The sequence below is a fragment of the Neolamprologus multifasciatus genome, chromosome 3 (genome assembly GCF_963576455.1).
Source record: "Neolamprologus multifasciatus chromosome 3, fNeoMul1.2, whole genome shotgun sequence".
Lineage (NCBI taxonomy): Eukaryota > Metazoa > Chordata > Actinopteri > Cichliformes > Cichlidae > Neolamprologus > Neolamprologus multifasciatus.
This window is the reverse complement of record NC_140441.1, coordinates 369,242-396,267: the sequence shown is the minus strand read 5'-3', so window position 1 is coordinate 396,267 and position 27,026 is coordinate 369,242. Positions and strand designations below refer to the sequence as shown.

Sequence of the window (27,026 nt, the reverse complement as noted above, 5' to 3'; positions counted from 1 at the left end):
CAGGACTCTTGCTGCAGCATTTTGGATTAGCTGAAGGCTTTTCAGTGAGTTTTTTGGACATCCTGATAATAATGAATTACAGTCGTCCAGCCTGGAAGTAATAAATGCATGAACTAGTTTTTCAGCGTCACTCTGAGACAGGATATTTCTAATTTTAGAGATGTTGCGCAAATGGAAGAACGCAGTCTTACATATTTGTTTAATATGTGCGTTGAAGGACATGTCCTGGTCAAAAATGACTCCAAGGTTCCTCACAGTATTACTGGAGGCCAAGGTAATGCCATCCAGAGTAAGAATCTGGTTAGATACCATATTTCTAAGCTTTTCAGCGCCGAGTACAATGACCTCAGTTTGATCTGAGTTAAGAAGCAGAAAGTTAGTGGCCATTCAGGTCTTTATGTCTTTAAGACATTCCTGCAGTTTAACTCATTGGTGTGTGTTATCTGGCTTCATGGACAGATAGAGCTGGGTGTCATCTGCATAGCAGTGAAAATGTATGCTATGTCTTCTAATGATGCTGCCTAGGGGAAGCATGTATAATGTAAACAGAAGTGGTCCTAGCACTGAACCCTGTGGAACTCCATAATTAACCTCAGTGTGTGAAGAGGACTCTCCATTTACATGCACAAATTGGAGTCTATTAGATAGATATGATACAAACCACTGCAGTGCAATACCTGTAATACCTACAGCATGTTCTAATCGCTCTAACAGGATATTATGGTCAACAGTATCGAATGCTGCACTAAGGTCAAGAAGGACAAGCACAGAGATGAGTCCACTGTCAGAGGCCATAAGAAGATCATTTGTAACCTTCACTAAAGCTGTTTCTGTGCTGTGATGAGCTCTGAAACCTGACTGAAACTCTTCAAATAAACCATTCCTCTGCAGATGATCTGTTAGCTGTTTGACAACTACTCTTTCAAGGATTTTTGATATGAAAGGAAGGTTGGAGATTGGCCTATAATTGGCTAAGACTGCTGGGTCTAGAGATGCTTTTTGAGTAAAGGTTTAACTGCAGCCACCTTGAAGGCCTGTGGTACATAGCCGATTATTAGAGATAGGTTGATCATATATAAGATCGAAGAATTAATCAATGGCAGGACTTCTTTGAGCAGTTTTGTAGGAATGCGGTCTAAAAGACACGTTGATGGTTTGGAGGAAGTAATTATTGAAGTTAACTCAGAAAGATCAATTGGAGAAAAAGAGTCTAACTTAACATCAATGGAACTAAGAGTAGCTGTAGATAATATTACATCTGTGGGATGATTATTGGTAATTTTTTCTCTAATGATAAAAATGTTATTTGTGAAGAAGTTCATGAAGTCATCACTAGTTAACGTTAAAGGGATGGTTGGCTCAAAAGAGCTCTGACTTTTTGTCAGCCTGGCTACAGAGCTGAAGAGAAACCTGGGGTTGTTCTTATTTTCTTCAATTAGTGATGAGTAGTAAGCTGTTCTGGCTTTGCGGAGGGCTTTCTTATAAAGCAACAAACTATTTCTCCAGGCTAAATGATGATCCTCTAAATTTGTGACACGCCATTTCCTCTCCAGATTACGAGTCATCTGCTTTAGGCTACATGTTTGAGAATTATACCACGGGGTCAGGTACTTCTGATTAGAGACCTTAGTTTTCACTGGAGCTACAGTATCCAGAGTCGTACGTAGTGAGGAGGTGAAATTATTAACAAGATAATCGACCTCTGTTGGGGTAGCGTTCAGATAGCTGCTCTGCTCTGTGTTGGTACAGGGCATTGAAGATGATAACAGTGGGTGGATTATATTCTTAAACTTAGTTACAGGGCTTTCAGAAAGACATCTACTTTGATAAAGTCCACTCTCCACTGCTGCGTAATCAATTATTGTAAATGTAAATGTTATCAAGAAATGATCAGACAGGAGAGGGTTTTCAGGAAACACTGTTAAATGTTCAGTTTCTATGCCATATGTTAAAACAAGATCTAGAGTGTGATTAAAGTGGTGGGTGGGTTCTTTTACATTTTGAAAGAAACCAATTGAGTCTAATAACAGATTAAATGCCATGTTGAGGCTGTCATTTTTAGCATCAGCATGGATGTTAAAATCACCCACAATAATTATTTTATCTGAGCTCAGAACTAAATTAAATATAAAGTCTGAGAAATCAGACAGAAACTCTGTGTAAGGCCCAGGTGGACGATAGATGATAACAAGTAAGACTGGTTTCTGAGTTTCACAGCTGGGGTGGGCAATGTTAAGCATCAGGCTTTCAAATGAATTAAAAGTCTGTCTTGGTCTTTCATTAATTAATAGGCTGGTGTGAAAAATTGCTGCCACACCTCCCCCTCGGCCTGTGCTTCGAGATTTCTGGTAGTTAGAATGACTCGGGGGTGTTGATTCATTTAAACTAACATAATCATCCTGCTGCAACCAGGTTTCTGTAAGGCAGAGTAAATCAATTTGTTGATCAATTATTAAGTCATGTACTAACAGAGACTTGGAGGAGAGAGACCTAATATTCAATAATCCACATTTCACTGTTTTACTCTTTGGTTCAGATGTGGATACTGTATTGTTCTTTCTTTGTAATTGTTTATGTTTAAGTTGTTTATTGTTGTTTATTTTAGTTTGTTTTTTGTCTGTTTGGGAGCTGACACAGTCTCTATGGAGATTGGTTTTTTTTTGGGGGGGGGGGGGGTAGCAGGAGGAGAGAAGCTGCAGAGAGGCGTGTAAGACTGCAACTCTGCTTCCTGCACTGACATTGAATACAGACTTTCAATGTAAAACAGGAAACATGGAGTTAGGCATGACATGAACTTAACATAACCACACAGACAAGACGCACAACAGGTAGGTGCATGAACCAGGGAGTACAGGAGGAGATCACATAAACCACTAAGAAACAAAGGACTAAACAGCATTCTACAAATTAACTAGATGAACTAAACTAGGGCACAAATGAATACCAAAGTTACATAAAAAACTCAAACACTGGGTCACATGACCCAGGACCATGACAACACCTTTAAGATTTAAGAGAAGTGTCTTTGTGTTTTAGTTTCTAACCAAACAGCGAGACCCAAACACGTCAGCAAAGATCAGTCCATTAACCCCCCAACACCCCAACTCTTTAATGGTGTGCATTTTTAATTTCTCTTTGTTCTTGTGACTTTATAGTGTCGATGGAACACTATAAAGTCACAACTGAGTAATGATGTACAAAGCTCTTTATTTGGTGTCTGAACACAGCAGCATTTTTCCTGAGTGCAAAAACAAACTGAGAAACAACAACTGTGCCCCTTTGAGCCACAGGGTTCATTTGAAAGAGCAAAACTTAGTATTGTTGTCTAGGCAACCAAAATGTGATGTCCCCATATGTGGACGCCACATCCTAGCAGGTTAAACTTGTCCTTGTAACCAGAGACAAAAACTGCTACAACAGGTAAACTTAGTCAGAAATGTAGACTTTTATCAGTTAGACAGAATGATTCTTACATCCTGTTAAAACTGCGGTGACTCTGCTGACTATATCTGTTCATATTTTGAATGTACATTTTACACTTGTTTAAGATTTACTTTCTAAAACTTGAAGGCTGAAAACTCACTTCAGCTCATCAGTCTCTGGTCTATATTATATGCAGAGTCAATCCTCTCAAGCCTCTTGCAGCTCTGCACAAATGAGAAGTTTTACATGAAAAAGGCGAACATGGTTCTTCAGTTTCAGCATGAATAAATAGACTTTGTTCTCAGCAGCTGATTACATGTGAACTAATGAAGTTCTCTACCAACCTTCCAACTGTAGGAGGGACTCCTTGTCACGCCAGCTGTGGACCATTTCTCTTCTGAGTGAGGTGGACGTGGATTACGTGAGTTTACTTGACTTCACTGAGAATCAGCTGCACCTCCCAGTCAACAGTGAAACACAACTGTATGACGGAGCTGTGAGAGTCCTGCAGAAGAGGAAGAGGAAGGTGAAAGTCTGCCTTCACTGTGATCACAGAGTCTGTCAAAGTGCGAGCTCGTTCCTCTTACAACATTTACCCCACATCCACTCACTCAGGTATGCTCTTTGGTTTTACTTATTAAACACTCAGTGTGTTCATGTGCTCTTCAGTTATGGTTTAAAATCCAGTTGAGTTACTTTATATAAATAATTGAACCAACTCTAATACTGACCTTATATGTCTTTAATGTATTTTTAATGTTGGAGATATTTATCTGAGACATTTCTAGGATGGTGTCAGTGAGTGCTGCTTGTTTCTGTTCATGGTGCTCAGATCAAATCATCACATCGTGTTTCCTTCTCGTTCTTCCAGTTTCTGTCAGTCATCAGGAAATCTCTCAGGTCAAACTGAGTTCTTGATGAATCTCTTCATTGGAGCAGCAGAGAGAGAACAGAGGACAGGAGAGAAGATCCTCAACATGTTATCATCAGTCTGCTCTTATCGAACATTTCCTCTTCGTTCTAATTCCAATGACAAATATCAGAGTGACTTCCTGTTGGATCTGTACTCCCATGTGAAGGACTGTGAGACTAAAACAGGTCTGAGTGTCCTTCCATCATTACAGTCAGTATTTTCAGCTCCTGCAGTCTGGTCCATAAAGCTCTCAGAGAGAAAGACCTCCATCCTCCTGCAGCTGCTGAAACTCCAACCAGAGAAGAAACAAGTAGAGCTGACAGGCTGCTCACATGAAGAGAGTGAAGTGAGGAGTTTCCTGCAGTGTCTGCCTTATATCTCACAGCTCGGGTAAATAACACATGATGATGTCTCTAACAAGAAATGAGAGCTGAAAATAATTCATGAAAATAGAAATGAGTCCACAAATGTTTAACGTTTACCTTCAACAGTTTGTAAACATGTGACAGTTTGTCTGTGCACTTAGTGACATTTACAGCATCACTAACAGCTTCATTAAAAATATTAATAAAACTTTAACTGTTAATGTATTTATCGGTTTCTGATAAGCTGTAAAGCAAAAAAGCATCAAGCAGCTGTTACTGCACAGTGAAGCAGGGCGATCATAGCTGGGCTGTGTTAGCACCAGTTTGATGAAACCTAAAACCACAGTCAGAGACATCAGAGGTGTCAGAGTGCTGTAAACAGTTTGAGTTATCCAGGATGTTCAGCTTCACTGTGATAAACACATCCTTCACCAGCCTGTGAGGCCTGCATTTGGGGCCTCTCTCCTCCACATCCACACAGCGACCATTCACACGGGATTTCTGTCTTCTTCCACACAAAGTAGCCCCCCTGAATTTCACCTCCATTAACCTCCTAAGACCCAAACTCTTCCACTGCAGCATTTTTAATTTCTCTTTGATATTTGGGCATATTTGGGCCCGATGAATGTAAAAACAAAGAATTACCAGATTTTTCCTTATTTTTGTTTTTAAGAAAAATGAGAGCCACATATGAGCATATTTGTTTAAAATTTTGATTTGAACAGTAGCAATATAATGTCCTCATAAGTGGATATCAGGCCCTTGTAGAGCAAAATTGAGTATTTTGGTCTAAATAACCCAAAATGTGACGTCCACATATGTGGACGCAGGTCCTAGGAGGTTAAGAAACATTGTTACAATAACACTGTTGCTGCATCAAAGGAGACTAAGCGATGCTGGTAACAGTCATCAACACGTGACTCAGTGAATGAATATGTGTGTGATGTGAGCAGCAGGTGAAGCTGCTGTTGTAGATGTTGTTGTTCCCCTCTGTGTGTTTCTGTGTTGTTGATATTTAGTGTTTTGCTGCTAACACTTTATAACAGCTGCACACTCTTCAGCATTAGTGTTAATACTTGTTTCATCATAAAGCATTGCTCCTCCTCAGTAGGTCATTCATAAACATGGATATACATGATTAAGTGTTGCTTAATAAGCTCATATATAACATGTTTAATGACAGCAGTTTGATACTTTCTCAATGATGGACGAACACTTTATAAAGTTGTACATGTGTTACAGATATTCCTGAGTTAACTCAGACAGTTACTGGTTGTTAGTGAAGTATGTTGTGTGAGCTGGTCTAAAGTGAGGCTCATCCATGACTTCCAAAGCATTTATCACATAAACTGAAAGCTCAGCAGGACCTGGAGACTCCAGCAGGTCTGAGCTGTCTTCATGACAGGAAAAGGAAAATGCACAAAGTGATACAGAACATACAGATATTGATCACACAGTGCAAACATAACTCACTGAAGGTTTGCAGAATATTAAATGAGCAGGGCAAGAGTGTGAGTGTAACCAGCACAAACACAATGTTGATATTGAAGTGATCAAGGCTACTTTAGCTGCTCCCTCATCACAAGGAGTCACCTGATGATGCAGGAAAGTGTCTCTGGGATGTTTAAGAGATTCTGTAGTTGTTCCTCTGGTTTGTAGTCAGTCAGTTTTAGTAAAGACGTCCAGTCAGGTTCACTTCCAAAGTGCTCCTGAATGAAACACAGCAGCTAAGCTGTTTGGTGCTGTGCTTTCACACAGGTGGACTCAGGTGAAGGCTGAAAAAGGGGGCGTGGCCTCCTGGCACAGTGAAAACTCAGAGCAGCTGCTCAGGCTAAGGAGGTGATCAGGTTCAGAGGTGGCTCGCCATCTTCTTCATCATAGAGAATCCAACGCAAACAGCATTTCCTGTCATATCAACATTGTAGAAAACAGACACGTTACTGCATTAAACCAAGAAATACCAGGATTCAGTGACCACAGCAAATATAAAATCTAAACTCTCCAAATACTCTGAAATACATGAATAATACAATAATACAGAACAGCTGTAATACACTGTATTACAGCTGTTCTCACACAGTGTTTTACCTTTTTACAGCAGTGACATCATTATTTGATCCTCTGCTCAACTTAAGAGTTTGCTGACTTTCAAAGAAATAAACAGACTCTGATTTTTATCAAAGTTTTATTTTGCTGAAGACAGAAAGTCAACAAAGATTCAGATTAAACACACAAACATTACAAAGTGATATTTGTGTGTCACTGAGTGAAATAAGTGTTTGATCCATCAGCAGTGTTTGATCCATCAGCAGTGTGTGGCTGTTTTTATGCAGCTCATCAAATCATCACTGAATGTTTCCTCCTTATTGTTCCAGAGTTGATGCTGAGACATCAGATGAAGACAGAACGAGGATCTTTGTGAGTCTGTTCTGTGCAGCAGCAGAGAGACAGCAGCAGACAGGAGAGAAGATCCTGGAGCTGTTAGCATCAGTGTGCACATATCAGACATTCCCTCTTCATAACAGATACATATATGGTTATTATCGTCTTGACTTCCTGTTGGATCTGTACTCCCATGTGAAGGACTATGAGATTAAAACAGGTCTGAGTGTCCTTCCATCATTACAGTCAGTTTTCCAGTCAGCTCCTGCAGTCTGGTCCATAGACCTCTCAGAGAGAAAGACCTCCATCCTCCTGGAGCTGCTGAAACTCCAACCAGAGAAGAAACAAGTGAAGCTGACAGGCTGCTCACATGAAGAGAGTGAAGTGAGGAGTTTGCTGCAGTGTCTGCCTTATATCTCACAGCTCAGGTACATGAATTTTACTTTACATGATTAATTCTTCATAGGACGAGATTCTCCCTGAAGTCAGCAGTGGAAACTTCAGTGCATGAATTTTAATATAATTGTATAATTGTACAGAGGGCTGAACAGTGAAGCAGGTCCATCATAAGCTTTCTTTGTGTTAGCTGGCTTGATGAAAGCTAAACCTGCAGTCAGAGATGACAGCTGGGGGGAAATCTTCACTCAGCTTCAGTCTCTGTCCACACTCACATAAAAGGAGGCCTTTGATTGGTTATTTCTCTCGATGCCGCCTTCATCAGTCACAAACATGAGCACATGAATGCATGATAAAGATCTATGAAGAAGTGAATGAATATATGTGTTTGAACGCTCTGTGCTGCAGTTTATTTTTAAACTGACAGCTGCACATCAGAGCTGTAAGAAATATTTTTATGAAATTATTATTGAAAAAATATTTTAATAGTAAGGCAATATGAGCAGCGTTACAGGCATAGCCCTAAAGACTGCAGCCTCACGGGCAGTGTAGTCCGTGCAATTATGCACTTTTTTTGTTTGTTTTTTGTTAAACAGTGCATTGTGTTCTGCGTCCTGATTGGATGCAGACCATTGTCAATCAATCTCATGCATTATCTCCTGTCCAGTACAGGATGCGTTCAGCTTGTCAAATTTACATAAATCTTTGATCACTAGCAGAGTGACTCTGTGCTGTATGTTTGTAAGTTTTCTCCCCAACAAACAACAATGTTGGCGAAACGTTTTGCACCGTCAAAGACAACCGCGGGTGCCTTTGGTTTCATTCTATAATACTGGACTTATTTTTCTACCAAGGTTTGAACTTTGTGCTTAAACGACGGGGCGACCGTGGGGTTGGGAAGTGTATCTGTAACCAGAAGGTCGCCGGTCAATCCCCGGGCTCTCTGTCCTGGTCGTTATGTCCTTGGGCAAGACACTTTACCTACAGGTGTTGGTCAGAGGGGATATGGCAGCCTCGCTTCTGTCAGTCTGACCCAGGGCAGCTGTGGCTACACCTTTAGCTGCCTCCACCAGTGTGTGAATGTGAGAGTGAATGAATAATGGCATTGTAAAGCGCTTTGGGGGCCTTGAAAAGCGCTGTATAAATCCAATCTATTATTATTATTATTATTATTATTATTATTAAACAAGAAAGAAAAGAGTGAAAATGTTCGTGCCTGTCTGAGTAAAGTGTCTAAAGCTTGTAGTGGGGCTTTTACAGCATTCAAACATCTATAATAACTTTAAAACATGAAAATGACTACTTTGCAGATTTCACCTTTCGCGGGTTATTTTTAGAACCTAACTCCCGCGATAAACGAGGGAGAGCTGTATACATAAAATAATGACGCCTCTGCCTTTCTGAATGGGGGGACAGTAACTGTATGTGTAAGTGTGTAAAAACAACAAATAGTAAGATTTGAAAAACGTGACGTGAAAAAAGACACACAACTTTTGAGGTTGCGTGATGAACCCCGTATTCCTCGTCCACTGAAACGCAAAAAAGGAGTTTTTAAAAATCTCAGTTTTCGATTAATCAAAATGCCGTTTACGTGTGGACAAAAGGCCCAAACGCATAGAAAAAGCTGCATTTTCCAAAATACCTGTAGAGGTGTGGACAGAGCTTAAGAGTTAGTAGATTATTTTATTCCTGCAAGTGAATTATTGCAGTTTACTTTTATTTGCCTAATTGTTTACTAAAGGTTTGAGGTGTGAAATAAACTGCAAATCTACTTGCTATTGGTAATGTGAGTAACCTTCAGTAACAGTAATAAATCACACAGCAATAGTACATTCATGTATTTGTAAAAAGCATGATAACATATTGTATTGATGATTAAATGCTAATTTACAGTGACAGCTATCTCTGCACACTGTTGTTATTCCTTTAAGATACATGTTTGGTTGTTCTGCAGGAAAGAGGGAGTTAATCTGTGCAGGAAGGGGAGGGGGGTCCATGTTGTTGTGTGACTGTACGGGGCTGATGTGAGGTGTTGTATGAAGGCACTCTGCCCGAGGTTAACAGCCTGTTTGCCTGTGTTACGGAACAAACGGACGAGCTGAGATCAAAACGTCTGGTTCTTGAGAACGTTACAATACTAAGTAATCCAAAGTATTAAGTTACGTTACTCTCATTGAGTTACAAAATACATTTTGGGGCATGTAATCTGTAGTGGGATACATTTGAAAAGTAACCTTCCCAACACTGGCTGTGAGTCAGTAACAGTCTAAATACTATGTTCAGCTGCTCTAATGGAAGACGGCTTTAAAATGGACTTTTATTACATACAGGACACGCATGGACAAGTCCATCAGCAGTGTGTGGCTGTTTTTATGCAGCTCACATCAAATCATCACTAAATGATTCCTTCTTATTGTTACAGGGTTGATGATGAGTGTTCAGATCATCATGAAGCAGTCAGGTTCTTTGTGAGTCTGTTCTGTGCAGCAGCAGAGAGAGAGCAGCAGACAGGAGAGAAGATCCTGGAGCTGTTAGCATCAGTGGGCATATTTGATATATACCCTTTTAATGTCGATGATGACTATGATGATGATGAGAAGAAATATCAGAGTGACTTCCTGTTGGATCTGTACTCCCATATGAAGGACTATCAGACTAAAACAGGTCTGAGTGTCCTTCCATCATTACAGTCAGTTTTCCAGTCAGCTCCTGCAGTCTGGTCCATAAAGCTCTCAGAGAGAAAGACCTCCATCCTCCTGGAGCTGCTGAAACTCCAACCAGAGAAGAAACAAGTGGAGCTGACAGACTGCTCACATGAAGAGAGTGAAGTGAGGAGTTTGCTGCAGTGTCTGCCTTATATCTCACAGCTCAGGTACATAAGACAGATTTTATTTAGAAGCTTAGTGAGCACTTTTAGAGATCATGTGTTCACCACATGCAGTGTACATATAGTATATAGTATACTTTAGAAAGAAAGCAGAAAAAATTATTTCTATTAAGAAATTTAATCTTAAAGTCAGATTTTTACAATCTGTTCTTGTTTTAAAGAAGCTTCTAAAAGTGGAATTTATAGTTAAGTGCTGTAACAGAGATATGTTCCCTCTTGTATGTTATATATAACATGGAGCCTCATTATGTACAGGAAGGACATGGAAGAGATGGAGTCCATCAGCAGTGTGTGGCTGTTTTTACGCAGCTCACATCAAATCATCACTAAATGTTTCCTTCTTATTGTTACAGGGTTGATGATGAGTGGTGGACAGATCTTCATGAAGCAGTCAGGATCTTTGTGAGTCTGTTCTGTGCAGCAGCAGAGAGAGAGCAGCAGACAGGAGAGAAGATCCTGGAGCTGTTAGCATCAGTGTGCACATATCAGACATTCCCTCTTCATGAGAGACGCATGGATGGTTATTATTATTATCAGAGTGTCTTCCTGTTGGATCTGTACTCCCATGTGAAGGACTGTGAGACTAAAACAGGTCTGAGTGTCCTTCCATCATTACAGTCAGTATTTTCAGCTCCTGCAGTCTGGTTCATAAAGCTCTCAGAGAGAAAGACCTCCATCCTCCTGGAGCTGCTGAAACTCCAACCAGAGAAGAAACAAGTGGAGCTGACAGGCTGCTCACATGAAGAGAGTGAAGTGAGGAGTTTGCTGCAGTGTCTGCCTTATATCTCACAGCTCAGGTAAATACGACAGATTTTATTTAGAAGCTTAGTGAGCACTTTTAGAGATCATGTGTTCACCACATGCAGTGTACATATAGTATACAGTATACTTTACAAAGAAAGCAGAAAAATTATTTCTATTAAGAAATTTAATCTTAAAGTCAGATTTTTACAGTCTGTTCTTGTTTTAAAGAAGCTTCTAAAAGTGGAATTTATAGTTAAGTGCTGTAACAGAGATATGTTCCCTCTTGTATGTTATATATAACATGGAGCTTCATTATGTACAGAAAGGACATGGAAGAGATGGAGTCCATCAGCAGTGTGTGGCTGTTTTTATGCAGCTCATCAAATCATCACTAAATGATTCCTTCTTATTGTTACAGTGTTGATGATGATGTGTGGACAGATCTTCATGAAGAAGTCAGGATCTTTGTGAGTCTGTTCTGTGCAGCAGCAGAGAGAGAGCAGCAGACAGGAGAGAAGATCCTGGAGCTGTTAGCATCAGTGTGCACATATCAGACATTCCCTCTTCATGAGAGACGCATGGACGAGGATTATCAGAGTGTCTTCCTGTTGGATCTGTACTCCCATGTGAAGGACTGTGAGACTAAAACAGGTCTGAGTGTCCTTCCATCATTACAGTCAGTATTTTCAGCTCCTGCAGTCTGGTCCATAGACCTCATATACACAGACTTCTCCATCCTCCTGGAGCTGCTGAAACTCCAACCAGAGAAGAAACAAGTGGAGCTGACAGGCTGCTCACATGAAGAGAGTGAAGTGAGGAGTTTGCTGCAGTGTCTGCCTTATATCTCACAGCTCAGGTAAATGAATTCTTCTTTACATGATTAATTCTTCAGAAGACGAGATGCTCCCTGAAATCAACATTGGAAATGTTTCATATTCTTTGAATTTTATTGTAATTTTTTAGTTTTAGAATAGAATAGAATAATCCTTTAATTGTCCCACAAGGGGAAATTTGGTTGTATCAGCAGCAAAAACACACATATACAGACAGAACAGAAACACAATTTTTACATATTTACATCATGGACAATAGTTTCCAGAGCAGAGTACAGTTGTTAAAATTAGCGTACACATAGTGTGCACACAGAGCAGGATACTGAAAGATGTTTAAATAGTTAAGAATATTTAGAATAATTAGAAAAGTGCAGATTGTTTATTGTACCTGTGCATTAAAAAGTAGATATGTAACTTTCAATAATATACAAGCTGAGAAAAGTAATGTGCAGTTGTTACGTCCCCCCGAAGGGGTCTAGGCATGCGAGTGAGGGGACCAGTAACAAATGAGTCCAGAACAGAATGAGAGGGAAACATACAGGTGTTTTTAGTAAATAAAATAGTCTTTATTATAGATAATCTTAACATAAAGAGCCGGCAACGCCGTTTTACCAATAACACTTGGAAAAAGGGAAAAAGGTTGCAACAACAAAGAACACAACAACCAAACAAAAACTCCACACCACGAGGAGGCACTTGCAGGGGCCCACAAGCTCACCCTGTCACTAACAGCAGCTGGCTTTACTGCTGCCAAAGCCCACCAGCCCACACTACTCACGTAAAGCAGCTATACTGTTTCCACAACTCCACACTTCACCCCAACTACACCCCAAGAACACAAAGCAGAGACAGTAGAGAACACCCCACGTGGGAACACCAGAGAAAAACCACCCTGCTCACAGCTCATCCCCAGTTTAAATAGCCTCAGAGGTGATTGCTGACTGGATTCAGGTGGCAAACGAGGCTAACCAAGAGCAGCTGTGCCCCAGGGAGAGAGGAGAGTGAGAGAAACAGAGGGGGTAGGAGTGGCAAGAAAGGAGGAGGCGGAGAAAAACACCACGCCCACACAAGGGCAGTATCAGGAGGCCCAGCTAGGGCTGTAACAGCAGTTATAACAGTAGAAGTTGTTACAGCACTGATGTAAACATCTATGTTTGTTGGGAGCAGTTCAGATTGTACAGTCTGACAGCTGCAGGGAGGAAGGACCTGCAGAAACGCTCCTTCATGCATCGAGGATGCAGCAGTCTGTCACTGAAGCAGCTCTGCAGCAACATCTACATGCATGGGGTGGGAGACTTTGTCCAGCTGCCGATAAACTGCTGCTCCAACATACTACACTGTAAAAAATGACAGATGTCACCACAGAGTCATAGAAGGTCTTTAAAAGCGCTCCCTGGACTCCAAATGACCTCAGCTGCCTCAGCAGGTAGAGTCTGCTCTGACCCTTCCTGTAAACAGCATCAGTGTTGTGGCTCCAGTTTATTATTCAGGTGAACACCCATGTACCTATAAGAGTCCACTATCTCAATGTCCACTCCCTGGATGTTCACCGGTGTCAGTGTGGTGGGTCTGCGTCTCCGGAAGTCCACCACCAGCTCCTTGGTTTTCCCGGCATTGATCAGACTTTACTGCGACGCCCGATCCCGGCCCGAGTACCGCGTCTCTTCCTCCTCACCTCGTGGGGGATGTTAGCTTGCTCGGCGGTAGGCAGGGCAGCGGAGGCTCCTCACCTGTGATGAGGCCGACTGTGGCAGAGTCGTCAGAGAACTTCTGTAGGTGGCAGCGTAGAGAGTTGATGGAGAAGTCTGCAGTGTAGAGGGTGAAGAGGAACGGTGCCAGCACAGTTCCCTGTGGGGCCCCCGTACTGCAGACCAGCGTGTCAGAGACACAGCCCTGTGTCCTCACATACTGTGGACGTTCTGTGAGGTAGTCCAGTATCCACTGGGACATGTGGTGGTCCACTCCTGATAGCTCCAGCTTGTCTCTCAGAAGTCGTGGCTGGATGGTGGCACTGGAGAAATCAAAGAACATGATCCTCACAGAGCTTCCAGGCTTCTCCAGGTGAGTCAGAGCTCGGTGCAGGAGGTAGATGATGGCGTCCTCCACCCCAATGCCAGGCTGGTAAGCAAACTGCAGCGGATCCAATGAAGACCTCACCAGGGGGCGCAGATGGTTTAGAACCAACCTCTCGAGGGTCTTCATCAGATGTGATGCCTACTACAGTAGTAGTAGTAGTAGTAGTCTACTACAGTAGCTACAGGCTACTGGCCTGTAGCTGCTGAGGTCCTTGGGTTGGGAGGTCTTTGGTACCGGTACCACACAGGAGGTCTTCCACAGCTGTGGTACTTTCCCCAGTGACAGGCTCAGGTTGAACAGATAACCTAGGATGCCACACAGTTCATCTGCGCAGCATCTCAGGAGCCTGGAGCTGACGCCATCTGGACCTGCAGCCTTCCGCACCTTGATCTTGCAAAGCTCGTTCCTCACTTGAAGTGCTGAGATGGAGAGAGGGGGTTTCAGGGGAGGGGGTGTATGTTGGAGTCCACAGAAGCCGGGGGTGGATGTGTTGGCTGGGAGCTGAGAGGTGTGAAGTCCTGAGATGAAGGACAGGCAGTCCTAAAAGATGAGGGAAAGACGGTGCTGGGGGAGGGGTGGGGTTGATCAAACCTATTAAAATATTTATTTAGGTCATTCACCCACCCAGGTCTCCTGCAGCCTGGGGGGTTGGTTTTTGTCCTGAGATTGTCTCCAGGCTGTTCCAAACCCCTCTGATGTTGTCCTGTTGCAGCTGCTCTTCCATCTTCCTCCTGTAGTTATCCTTTCCTTGCCTTGTCTTCCATTTCAGCTTCTTGTGAACAACTCTCAGCTCCTGTTTGTCTCCTCAGGTGATGAGCTGTATGCCTCCTTGGTGTTAGCATACAATAAGTCCAACGTTTTATTGTCTCTGGTGTAGCAGGTGACGTACTGGGTGAAGGTGGGGAGAGTGGAGGACAGGGAGATGTGATTAAAGTCCCCAGAGATCAGGAAAAGGGCCTGAGGGTGCTGTGTTTGGAGTCTGCTGGTTACAGTGTGCAGGACCTCACAGGCTGCTGCAGCGCTAGCAGAGGGACATACACAGCTATCATAATCACGTGTGGAAACTCTCGCGGTAGATAGTACGGTCTCATGCTAACCGCTAGCAGCTCCATGTCCTTACAGCATAGCGTCTCTTTGATAGATAAATGCCCAGAGTTACACCATCTATCGTTCACAAACACAGCCAGACCCCCCCCCCCCCCTTCTTACCACTCTCCGTTGTTTTGTTGGCCCGGATCAGATGGAAACCATCCATGTTTACGTGTGAGTCCGGAGTTAGTGCAGTTAGCCACGACTCTGTGAAGCACATCAGGCTGCACTCCCTGTAGCTCCTCTGATGTCGGGTAAGGGCTGCCAGTTCGTCTGCTTTATTGGGGAGAGATCTCACATTCCCCATAATAACAGAAGGAATCGCTGCTCCTAACTTTACTGCGATGCCGGTCCCGGCCCGAGTACCGCGTCTCTTCCTCCTCACCTCGTGGGGGATGTTAGCTTGCTCGGCTGTAGACAGGGCAGCGGAGGCTCCGAGGGCTAACAGCTGATCCCTGCTGTAAACAATGGGAGGTTGGACCTCCACGCGCTCTCTGGACAAAGACGCCGTAAAAAATGTGATTAAAAAACAGGATTGTCCATAAAGTTCTGAGCTCCATTGTGGGGGACAGCAGTCCACAATAGAGAAACAAGAACAACAAAGAAACATATATTAAAGAGAAAAAAGGACTCTGCTGATACTGGCTGCCAGCTCGGAGCGGTGCTGGAAGTACATAAGTACATTTTCTGTATTCACATGATATTTCTCTGTAATCGGTTTTATATTGACACATTAGTTTTATCCACATTGATCCTTTATTTCATTTAAATGTTGTAAATTCACTAATGATGAAGGTTCAGTGTTTTCTTATTATTATTCAGTTGTTGTTAGCACTTGATTTGTTTCCTCCTGTGAACATTAAAATGAGAAAGTTCAGCTGTTTTTAAAGCTTCACTGTCTGACTTACTGAACCAGTTTCCACTGTGAAACATGTTTGTGTGACAGTAATGAAATGATATTTAATTAGAATCAAATAGTAAAAAGAACTCCATCTCTGACTTGTAAAACGTTAACTGTGTTTTTTTTCTTTAAGTAATCATTTCCATAAATGCTAAAGTGTGAATCCAGAGAGAAATGTGAGCTGATCATTGCTGCTGAAACTCTGGAAGCTTCAGAGTGATGCAGATGTTTATCTGAGACATTTCTAGGATTTATCAGTGAGTGCTGCTTGTTTCTGTTCATGGTGCTCAGATCAAATCATCACATCGTGTTTCCTTCTCATTCTTCCAGTTTCCGTCAGTCATCAGGAAATCTCTCAGGTCAAACTGAGTTCTTGATGAATCTCTTCACTGGAGCAGCAGAGAGAGACCAGAGGACAGGAGAGAAGATCCTCAACATGCTCTCATCAGTCTGCTCTTATCAGACATTTCCTCTTCGTTCTAATTCCAATTACAAATATCAGAGTGACTTCCTGTTGGATCTGTGCTCCCATGTGAAGGACTGTGAGACTAAAACAGGTCTGAGTGTCCTTCCATCATTACAGTCAGTATTTTCAGCTCCTGCAGTCTGGTCCATAAAGCTCTCAGAGAGAAAGACCTCCATCCTCCTGGAGCTGCTGAATCTCCAACCAGAGAAGAAACAAGTGGAGCTGACAGGCTGCTCACATGAAGAGAGTGAAGTGAGGAGTTTGCTGCAGTGTCTGCCTTATATCTCACAGCTCAGGTAAATCATTGTTATCCACTCTCTTATTTCTGTGACTGCACTTTGATTCCAAATAAGATTTCAACCTTCAACAATCACGGTTTGTTTCATCATTTCATCAGTAGTTGTACTTTTATAAAACTCTGCTCTCGTATTTTTATTGGGGTCCAAGGGGTGGCTGTAGCTCAGGAGGTAGAGCAGGTCACCTACTGATCGTAAGGTTGGTGGTTCGATCCTTGGCTCCTCCAGTCTGCATGTCAAGTGTCCTTGGGCAAGATACTAACCCCAAGTTGCTCTGCGATGCATCCATCGGAGTATGAATGTGTGTGAATGTAGTTAATAGCACTAAGTATAGATAGAGTGCTTGTGAGAATGGGTGTGATTGGGTGAATGTGGCATGTTGTATAGAGCACTTTGAGTACTCCGAGAGAGTAGAAAAGCGCTATATAAGAATCAGTCCATTTACCAGTCCTTTTGTTTTATAATTTTTGGTTAAATCGGGGGTAGTCACACTCCGTTTACATGGGGTGCCACATACAGCCCACTTTGACCTTCAGTGGGCCGGACAAGTGAAACTCTCCTTTCTGTCAGTGTAAAGAAGTGACATATGTATCTGTTTTTCTCCATGATGAAGAAAAAGCTGCTGTGACAAACAAAGAAATCTGTCAGTGTGACTCTTTGGACTTAAACTGTAAGAAATCAAAGTGTAAAATTAAGTTCTGGTATCTCAGACTGTCCAGTTTTACTGTAACTGTAAACAAACTAGTTTCTATAGAAGAAAGTGAGAAACAAACTTTTCTGTCATTTCATTATTGTTTAAGGACTTTGTGTTGTCTGAATGTTCATAATGAGGTTTTATCAGTAAGAAAGCTCTAAAAATTTTGAAGATAGAGTTTCAAAGTTTCTGCTTGTACTTCTTGTAATTCTAATTCTAATTACAAGTATAATTATAATTGGCTTACAAGAGCACATTTATGCCTGTTAGTCTCATTTAGACAGTCAGACACCAGGGGTGGAGCTACGGTGACATCAAAATCAAATGTGTTGGCAAAATCAAAGCCATTTTGTTACACATATGCAGGTGTTACATCTTGTAATATGTCTTATATATTACGTGCTTCAGAGTTTGTACGTGTTTTGAAGTTTGTATGTGCTTTTTCTCTTAGGGGCCACCGTAGCCTTTGGTGGGTTTTTGTCAGCAACTGTGACATTAGCTACTGCCCTCACTAACACACAAAACAAAACATCAACAACACACTGACTACACACTCGAAACACGTGAAACGTCACAAATCTACAACATCTCAAAACTCTCTGTTGATATCACTCACTCTCTCTCTCTTCCACTCTGTCTTGCAACCATCACTCCCAAAACTTCCCCTCTTCCTAAACAACCAAATCCCACATGTTGCCATATAAAGTTTTATTGATAGACATGGTACACTAACACCAATAAACAAAGAGGTGGCATTTTTTTCATTTTTTCTTTTTTTTGCTCTGTCCTTAGAAAACAAACTCTATAACTGCACTAAACGTGACGAGATTATTCAGGAAAAAACAGTGTGTATGTTTATTTATCATAGTGTCCTATCAATAAAATTTAAAATCTGGCATATAGTTTGAAGTAGGGCTGCCACAATTACTCGACTAGTCACGATTACATCGACTATCAAAATCGTGGACGACTAATTTGATAGAAGACGCGTCATTTCTAATCAGAATCAGAAATACTTTATTAATCCCGCTTCGGAAGGTCCTGAAAGACGCAGGAATAAGTAGTAGGATTTAAGAGTGTAATAACGGACTGAAACAGAAGATGGCAGCACTGCATGTACAAGGATGGCAGCTGCCGTTAAACCCCGAAGAAGAAGAAGCTGTGTCCTGTATCGTAGCTGTGTCCAAATTCAGGGGTCGCATCCTCCTGAGGAAGCATTTGTAGGCTGATTACATTACAGCGATGCGATGAAGGCTGTCCAAATTCAAAGACTCCTCCAAATGCGGCCGACAAATGTGTCCTTCGTGGCCCAACCTATCCCAGCATTCATAGCACGGCCTTGCCAATTCCAGTTTCCAACAATGGCGGCAGCTACTTAGTTTTAATATTACTCTTATTATTCTTTCTGAGTCGTAAATAAACTTTTAACATATTTTCTGGCAACAATGTAGCTGTGTAAACCTCAAATATCTGCTCAGTTTATCAAGACACCACATATTTGCAAAAGTGCTCTGACATTTTTGGAGATTTTTGGTCTTTTGCTACTCAGGTTAAACATGACATATAAGTCACTTAGATAACTTAAAATGTTACTGTTTGGCTTTTTTAAGTATTTTATTTGTTCCTGAGTAAATCGATTTGGCTGAGATTAAAGTTATAGTTTTTACACAGCTGAATAAACGTCAAGCAGACAGCTGATTATCAGAAGTGTGAGATGCTCGAGAATTTACTCCGGTGTCCTGTCATATTTTAGATAGCAAGGAGCAGATGGCTGAATTTTTTAAAGTCGGTGGAGTTTAATAAACTATCATCTTGTCTTTATTTTTAGTTAGCACACACCTTAAACACTTAAAGCTGTAAGCTAATGATAGTTATATAAGAGCAGATGCTGCTGGTGCAACAAGCTGTAGTTTTACGTCCAATGGATGATGATCTGATTAGGCGACTAATCGCAAAAATAATCGGTGACTGTTCGACTATCAAAACAATCTTTTGTGGCAGCCCTACTGTGAAGTCCGAACTTTCAACTCAAGTTGTAACAGAGACTCAGCGTGGCTGCACCTTGTTGCTATGTGAGCTTAAATCACTCACGTGATTTGGAGGTGCTGTGCTTCTGTCGACCCCAGAGGGTCAATAACACTCACCTTAATTCCACACAACCAACCACCTGTGCTGAAATCTGAAATTTGATGTCTGGTGTTGATTCATAATGTGCTCTGGCACAATCATATAATTCTACTGACAACAAGAAATGACGTGTGGGGTGTGAACTATGCAATATATTCAGTTTTAGAATTTATATTCAGTGTTAATTATAGCTAAGCTCAAAGTCTTAATGCTATTTTGAAAGTGTTAATGCTATGTTATTTTGATGTGCAAAACTGGGGTGGCAAGAGATTCTTTTGGGGTGGACATGCCACCCCATGTCACCCCTGTAGATCTGCACCTGTCAGACACTGAGCCATGACTCTGTGCTACATGCACACATTTCTGCATCTCTGCCATTCAAAAACACTTGTATGAGTTTATATTGTGTTATATTCAATACTGAACTGTAACTTTACTCTTTTTCAAGGAAGCTGTTACAGGGTTTTCATAAAAACCTTATTTTTGTGCATTTACTAGTACTGGGGAGAAAAACACATTAGGTTTAAGGCCTGGACAAGTTTACAACCTGTCTGAAAATTACAACGATTTCACTTTATCAGCTCCTACTTTTGTAAATCCTGCACTCAGCTGTGAGTCTCCAACTTCACTGAAATGAAACCAGATGTTGCTCCTTTTATGTTTTCACTCATTTTCTCACTTTTTCCCGACACTGTTCTATTTAAATGGGCCTTTCCTTTGTATACCTGGCCTGTACCACCACTCTTGCTGTCTGTGGAACATCTGGCCCCTCCTTCTTTCACATAATGGTATGAGCTTAGTCTGTGTTTACGTGTGATTGGCTGCATAGTCTAAGGAGCTTGGAAAGAAAAGTGTCTGGACTTCTTTAAGTTGCGTGAAGACGTTTCACCTTCATCCGAGAAGTTTCAGAGTGATGCAGATGTTTATCTGAGACATTTCTAGGATGGTATCAGTAAGTGCTGCTTGTTTCAATTCATTGTGCTCAGATCAAATCATCACATCGTGTTTCCTTCTCATTCTTCCAGTTTCTGTCAGTCATCAGGAAATCTCTCAGGTCAAACTGAGTTCTTGATGAATCTCTTCACTGGAGCAGCAGAGAGAGAACAGAGGACAGAAGAGAAGATCCTCAACATGCTCTCATCAGTCTGCTCTTATCAGACATTTCCTCTTCGTTCTAATTCCAATGACAAATATCAGAGTGACTTCCTGTTGGATCTGTACTCCCATGTGAAGGACTGTGAGACTAAAACAGGTCTGAGTGTCCTTCCATCATTACAGTCAGTTTTCCAGTCAGCTCCTGCAGTCTGGATCATAAAGCTCTCAGAGAGAAAGACCTCCATCCTCCTGGAGCTGCTGAAACTCCAACCAGAGAAGAAACAAGTGGAGCTGACAGGCTGCTCACATGAAGAGAGTGAAGTGAGGAGTTTGCTGCAGTGTCTGCCTTATATCTCACAGCTCAGGTAAATCATTGTTATCCACTCTCTTATTTCTGTGACTGCACTTTGATTCCAAATAAGATTTCAACCTTCAACAATCACGGTTTGTTTCATCATTTCATCAGTAGTTGTACTTTTATAAAACTCTGCTCTCGTATTTTTATTTATTTGTTTTATCATTTTTGGTTAAATCGGGGGTAGTCACACTCCGTTTACATGGGGTGCCACATACAGCCCACTTTGACCTTCAGTGGGCCGGACAAGTGAAACTCTCCTTTCTGTCAGTGTAAAGAAGTGACATATGTATCTGTTTTTCTCCATGATGAAGAAAAAGCTGCTGTGACAAACAAAGAAATCTGTCAGTGTGACTCTTTGGACTTAAACTGTAAGAAATCAAAGTGTAAAATTAAGTTCTGGTATCTCAGACTGTCCAGTTTTACTGTAACTGTAAACAAACTAGTTTCTATAGAAGAAAGTGAGAAACAAACTTTTCTGTCGTTTCATTATTGTTTAAAGACTTTGTGTTGTCTGAATGTTCATAATGAGGTTTTATCAGTAAGAAAGCTCTAAAAATTTTGAAGATAGAGTTTCAAAGTTTCTGCTTGTACTTCTTGTAATTCTAATTCTAATTACAAGTATAATTATAATTGGCTTACAAGAGCACATTTATGCCTGTTAGTCTCATTTAGACAGTAAGACACCAGGGGTGGAGCTACGGTGACATCAAAATCAAATGTGTTGGCAAAATCAAAGCCATGTTGTTACACATATGCAGGTGTTACATCTTGTAATATGTCTTATATATTACGTGCTTCAGAGTTTGTACGTGTTTTGAAGTTTGTACGTGCTTTGTCTCTTAGGGGCCACCGTAGCCTTTGGTGGCTTTTTGTCAGCAACTGTGACATTAGCTACTGCCCTCACTAACACACAAAACATCAACAACACACTGACTACACACTCGAAACACGTGAAATGTCACAAATCTACAACATCTCAAAACTCTCTGTTGATATCAGTATGGTATCAGTAAGTGCTGCTTGTTTCTGTTGATTGTGCTCAGATCAAATCATCACATCGTGTTTCCTTCTCATTCTTCCAGTTTCTGTCAGTCATCAGGAAATCTCTCAGGTCAAACTGAGTTCTTGATGAATCTCTTCACTGGAGCAGCAGAGAGAGAACAGAGGACAGGAGAGAAGATCCTCAACATGCTCTCATCAGTCTGCTCTTATCAGACATTTCCTCTTCGTTCTAATTCCAATGACAAATATCGTCTTGACTTCCTGTTGGATCTGTACTCCCATGTGAAGGACTGTGAGACTAAAACAGGTCTGAGTGTCCTTCCATCATTACAGTCAGTTTTCCAGTCAGCTCCTGCAGTCTGGTCCATAAAGCTCTCAGAGAGAAAGACCTCCATCCTCCTGGAGCTGCTGAAACTCCAACCAGAGAAGAAACAAGTGGAGCTGACAGGCTGCTCACATGAAGAGAGTGAAGTGAGGAGTTTGCTGCAGTGTCTGCCTTATATCTCACAGCTCAGGTAAATCATTATTCATCTTTACAGCTGACAGTATTCAAAGGAAACATGAAACATGGTGTTCAAAATGTTTCATTTCTTGGATTTCTTCAATCCTGTGTTTTTACATTTGTTCATGTTTCTTCCTGTTTCAGATGTGATGCAGGTTTCTTCCAAAGGGTTTGTTCATGTTTTGCTGTCAAGTCCAAACAGGAAGTGCAGCAGTTGTCGTCTCTGCTTCAGCTCCTTGATTACAACCTATCCTTGACTGGATGGTTAACCAGGGGTACCTGCAGCTGTGTAGGGAGAGTTCTTGGCCTCTGTGGGTCTAACGTGGAGCTCAGCCTCAAACTCAGAAAGATCTCTACCAGAGGAGCCTCGCTGCTTCTTAAACATACATCAAATATCAAAAGTCTGAGGTCAGTGTCTTTGTGGTATCATCATTGTGTTGTTCTGTTCAGGGGAACACGTGTTCTACCTGAATATATCCTGTTTCTCTCTCAGGTTAAGCCCTGATGTGGTGTTGCTGCTGCTTCGATGGGTTAGAGCAGACAGAGTTTCTCAGTCGTTGCTCATTGAAAAGCTTTCCATCACTGAAAGCTTCTTCCTGTCAGACAGAGTGTTGCTCAGAGTTGTCAGTAGTGTTGCGTCTCTGCTGAGGGTCTGGACAGTCAGACACTTAGACCTGTCAGAGCTCTGCATCCCACCTCAGCATCTCACTGCGCTGCTGCTTCATCGTGGCCCACTGAGTATCAGGTAATCTGTCTGAAGTCACATCATGTTTAAAGTAGCAGATTCTTCTGTGTTTAACAAATGTATTCTTGAATGTTACTGTGATTCTTCTCCAGAGTGAAGAATGAGAACCTGCAGCAGCTTCCTGCCCTCCTTCATGAAGTCCAGAACCTGGAGCTGACTCAGAGTTTCTTCAGTAAAGTAGGTGGAGACCTGACTTCCTGCTGTCTGACCTGGGAGGTTCTTTACTTTCTCTTACAGCACTCATCAGGTCAGACCATCACAGTCAACCTGACAAAGATCAGCTGTTTACAGGAAAACATCTCCCATCTGCTGCCCTTCCTGGACAGGATTGTGTTTCAAAGGTTGGTGTTGTATCTTAATAATATCCTGTGACTGGAGTTGTCCATCATGCCAGCGTTAACACTCTGAATTCTTTCAGGTCCAGTCCCAGCTTTGTGTTATCTGCCATCAGACACATCCATGAAGCTCACAGCAGTCACAGTGTAGCAGCTTTACTGAGGTCACTGTGTCATGTGATCAATCTGACCTGCACACAGCTGGACTCGGTGGACTTTTCAGCTCTGCTCTTCATCCTGCATCACAGTGATGGAGTCAAACTCAACCTGCTGTGGACCTCCATACCAGCAGAGAGCTCAGAGTCTCTCCTGTTTGCTCTGGAGAAAGTGTCTCAGCTCAGGTCAGACATTACTGATGGTTTAACAACATAACCACTCGTCATCACTGAGGTAATGGTTTAATGCCTGCTTGGTGCTAATGAAAAGTATTATAAACCGGATGGATTGTAGAACATTAGCTGAGCTTATTAATCAGATCATGTAGGATGGATGGGTGGACTAGAGTTAGAATCCCATGCATGCATGATATTAGCATGTGATCTGTATTTGGATAACTGGCTTCACTGTTCGTGGAAAATGATGTGTATTTTTACATTTCTGCGCTTTGACAGTTTCAAAGGTCGACTTTGCAGATGTTTCTTTGAAATCAAACATCAGGCCTGTCGTGCTAATCAGGATCTGAATGGAAAGGACACATTTTAGGTGGTCAGACTTGTGCTGTGATCAGACCTCATTACTGTGGGTGTAAAGTCAGGCTGTACAGTTCAGATGATGGACTCCTGTATAAAATGTCAGGATTCAGTAGATTGAATGTAAGCACCAGGTGTGAATCTGGTTTGTATCTTTTCTAAAGTGTTGACAGGACTTTGCTGCTGAGGTTGGTCCACTGCTGTGCTGCAGCCCAGCTGTGGGCATCAGCAGGCCTGCAGAGGGCTCTGCAGCACAGGCTGGATCTGTCCTGCTCCTCCTTTATGGACCTGGAACAGGAGGAGCAGAGAGAAGCTTTGAGATTGACGGTTGCTGACTGCTGGGCCCTCTCCACCGTCCTGGGTCACAGCAGCCAGGAGACACAGCTCGACCTCAGAGACTGTGAGGTGGACGACTTTGGGCTGGACCTGCTGCTTCCTGTTCTGAACAGAGTCCGGCTCAGGTGAGAAACTTCAGTCTGTATTTATTTCATTAAAATCGATCTTTGGCTCGTACCTGATCTGTACTTCTGACCACTAGCGGCATTTTTCTGTCGATCAACTTTAGTAAATTTAATTTAAAGCCAAAAAAATGTTTGTAAACTATTATTTCAGGAGCACTTTCTATTACAGCTCGGTAATAAAGTGGTAATAGTGAGGTAACAAGGCAGAAACAAGAATGTAATAATGTGGTAATTTCTAAGTTGTTACCACTCAGAAACCTCAGGTAGTTTCTGTGTATTAAGCAGGATTCAGAGCTGCAAAATGCAAAACTGTCTGTTTTTTATTTAATAACACATTAATAACCTATTAATAACTTTAAAAGTGTGTAATTATTACCTGGAAACATGTTATTAATTAGAAACAGGCAGTTTCGCATTTTGCAGCCCTGTTTCCTGCTTATTACACAGAAACTACCAGAGATATTTCCAGGTAATAGTCACACTTCTTTAAGTTAACTTTAATATATTATTGATGTGTTATTAAATGGAAGAGGTAGTTTTGCATTTTGTAGCAACTAACAAAGTGCTCCCAATATTTCTTAAAGGCCCCTGAAGTACGTATGGGTTTTTCTGCTTTTTGCAGCTCTCACATGAATGAGATTTTAAACCTTTCTGTTTCAGTCTAACAGTCTGTTTCCTCCTGCTCAGAGCCAGTAAAGCCATCCTCCTGCAGCTGGTGTCCCTGATCCCTCTGCACAGTCAGAGGGACTCGCTCAAACGTGCAGAGTCTCTGTGGAGAGCTCTGGATGGAGAACTGGACCTGAGTCACAGCACACTCGATCAGTGGACCTGCAGCTCTTTGGCTCGGCTGCTGGACTCGTCTGAAGGTCTGACAGAGCTGGACCTGAGTCACTGTGAGCTCACTGACCAGCTGCTGCACACACTGATCCCACAGCTGCACAAAGTCCAAGTCCTGGAGTGAGTTTCTGATCACAGTCTGATTTCTTCTTCACTCAGAGGAACTCTAGTGATTTTCTAACTTTTCTTTGTTTTTACAGTCTGAGTCACAATAAACTGACCGATGCCTCCACCAACATGTTACTCCACCTGACCTCCACCAGGTCCTCCATTCAGTCTGTGAGGTGAGTGAGCTCCAAAGTTAACAGAGCTCACAGTGACTTTCATCTGGGAGGATCTGTATTTATCACATGAAGCACATTAACATCTGATTTCTTCATCACTTCAGTATAATTAAGAAGACGAGACAGTGTGGCTGTTTACTGACTCTGAAATCTTTGTTCTCTCACCAAAAATACTGTTAGAAAAATACTCGTTACTAAGTGAATTAGTTTAAAAGCGTCTGCACAGGAAGGATATTGATAACCTCAAGTCCTCAGTTTGGGAAAAAGACGGTGCATTTTAATAATTTTACATTCTGCTGAGTAACGTAATAGACAATATTTATTAGGAGATTTATGAATGAAACTCAGTAAAGATATCTTTAAAGTTTATATATGAGAGTAAAGGATGTTTCTCCCTTCAGACACAAATTATGTTGTATATGAGGTTATTACATAATAAAAATACTCGTATAATTTCACCATATTAACTATTACGAACGTGGTTCAAGAGTTGGGAGTTCGCCTTGTAATGGGAAGGTTGCCGGTTCGAGCCCTGACTTGGACAGTCTCAGTTGTTGTGTCCTTGGGCAAGACACTTCACCCATTGTCTACTGGTGGTGGTCAGAGGGCCCGGTGGCGGCAGTGTCTGGCAGCCTCGCCTCTGCCAGTGTGCCCCAGGGCGGCTGTGGCTACAATGTAGCTGCCATCACCAGTGTGTGAATGGGTGGATGACTGGATATGTAAAGCGCTTTGGGGTCCTTAGGGACTGAGTAAAGTGCTATACAAATACAGGCCATTTACCATTTATTAAACTGTTAGATTACATTTACTGAAAGAAGTTACATAAATATCACTCCCATGTATCTCAAATAAAAGCACACCTGAAAGTAATCAGATTACTGCTGTAATATGTGATTCTGTGCCTTAAAAGGCTTTTACACAGATTTCAGACCTCTGCTCTAAAATAATAAGTTATTATCATAGAGCTTTTATTCAGTGTAAAAATGTAAAGTTTTTAAAGTGTTTCAGCTCAAAAACGCTGTTTTCATTGGATCATGTGATCCTTCAGCTGTGTTTTTGTAAGATTTTGAATTTGTTTTAACAAAATTCCTGAAGATTAAAATTGAAAGTTTCACTTAAAGTTTAG

The 27,026-nt window shown here is 41.7% G+C and overlaps 1 protein-coding gene and 1 long non-coding RNA gene across 4 annotated transcripts in view; one reads left to right on the top strand and one right to left on the bottom strand.

The window, feature by feature from the left end:
- The window catches only part of LOC146520913 (uncharacterized), a 214,401-nt gene that overhangs the window by 15,644 nt on the left and 171,731 nt on the right, over positions 1–27,026 (bottom strand). The window lies entirely within an intron of this gene.
- Positions 1–27,026, top strand: part of LOC146520919 (uncharacterized) — a 38,292-nt gene that overhangs the window by 8,418 nt on the left and 2,848 nt on the right. The window contains exons 4-19 of one of the 3 annotated variants that reach the window (XM_085154212.1): positions 3,781–4,038; positions 4,295–4,726; positions 7,077–7,511; positions 9,902–10,351; positions 10,720–11,163; positions 11,529–11,966; positions 16,340–16,771; positions 20,618–21,052; positions 22,128–22,562; positions 22,694–22,957; positions 23,043–23,294; positions 23,387–23,635; positions 23,713–23,970; positions 24,483–24,779; positions 25,467–25,736; positions 25,817–25,900. In XM_085154212.1, coding sequence (XP_085010338.1) covers positions 3,781–4,038; positions 4,295–4,726; positions 7,077–7,511; positions 9,902–10,351; positions 10,720–11,163; positions 11,529–11,966; positions 16,340–16,771; positions 20,618–21,052; positions 22,128–22,562; positions 22,694–22,957; positions 23,043–23,294; positions 23,387–23,635; positions 23,713–23,970; positions 24,483–24,779; positions 25,467–25,736; positions 25,817–25,900 — 5,433 coding nt within the window. The remainder of the gene's footprint in view (positions 1–3,780; positions 4,039–4,294; positions 4,727–7,076; positions 7,512–9,901; positions 10,352–10,719; positions 11,164–11,528; positions 11,967–16,339; positions 16,772–20,617; positions 21,053–22,127; positions 22,563–22,693; positions 22,958–23,042; positions 23,295–23,386; positions 23,636–23,712; positions 23,971–24,482; positions 24,780–25,466; positions 25,737–25,816; positions 25,901–27,026) is intronic. The other 2 variants (XM_085154214.1, XM_085154215.1) reach the window with 2 other exon arrangements.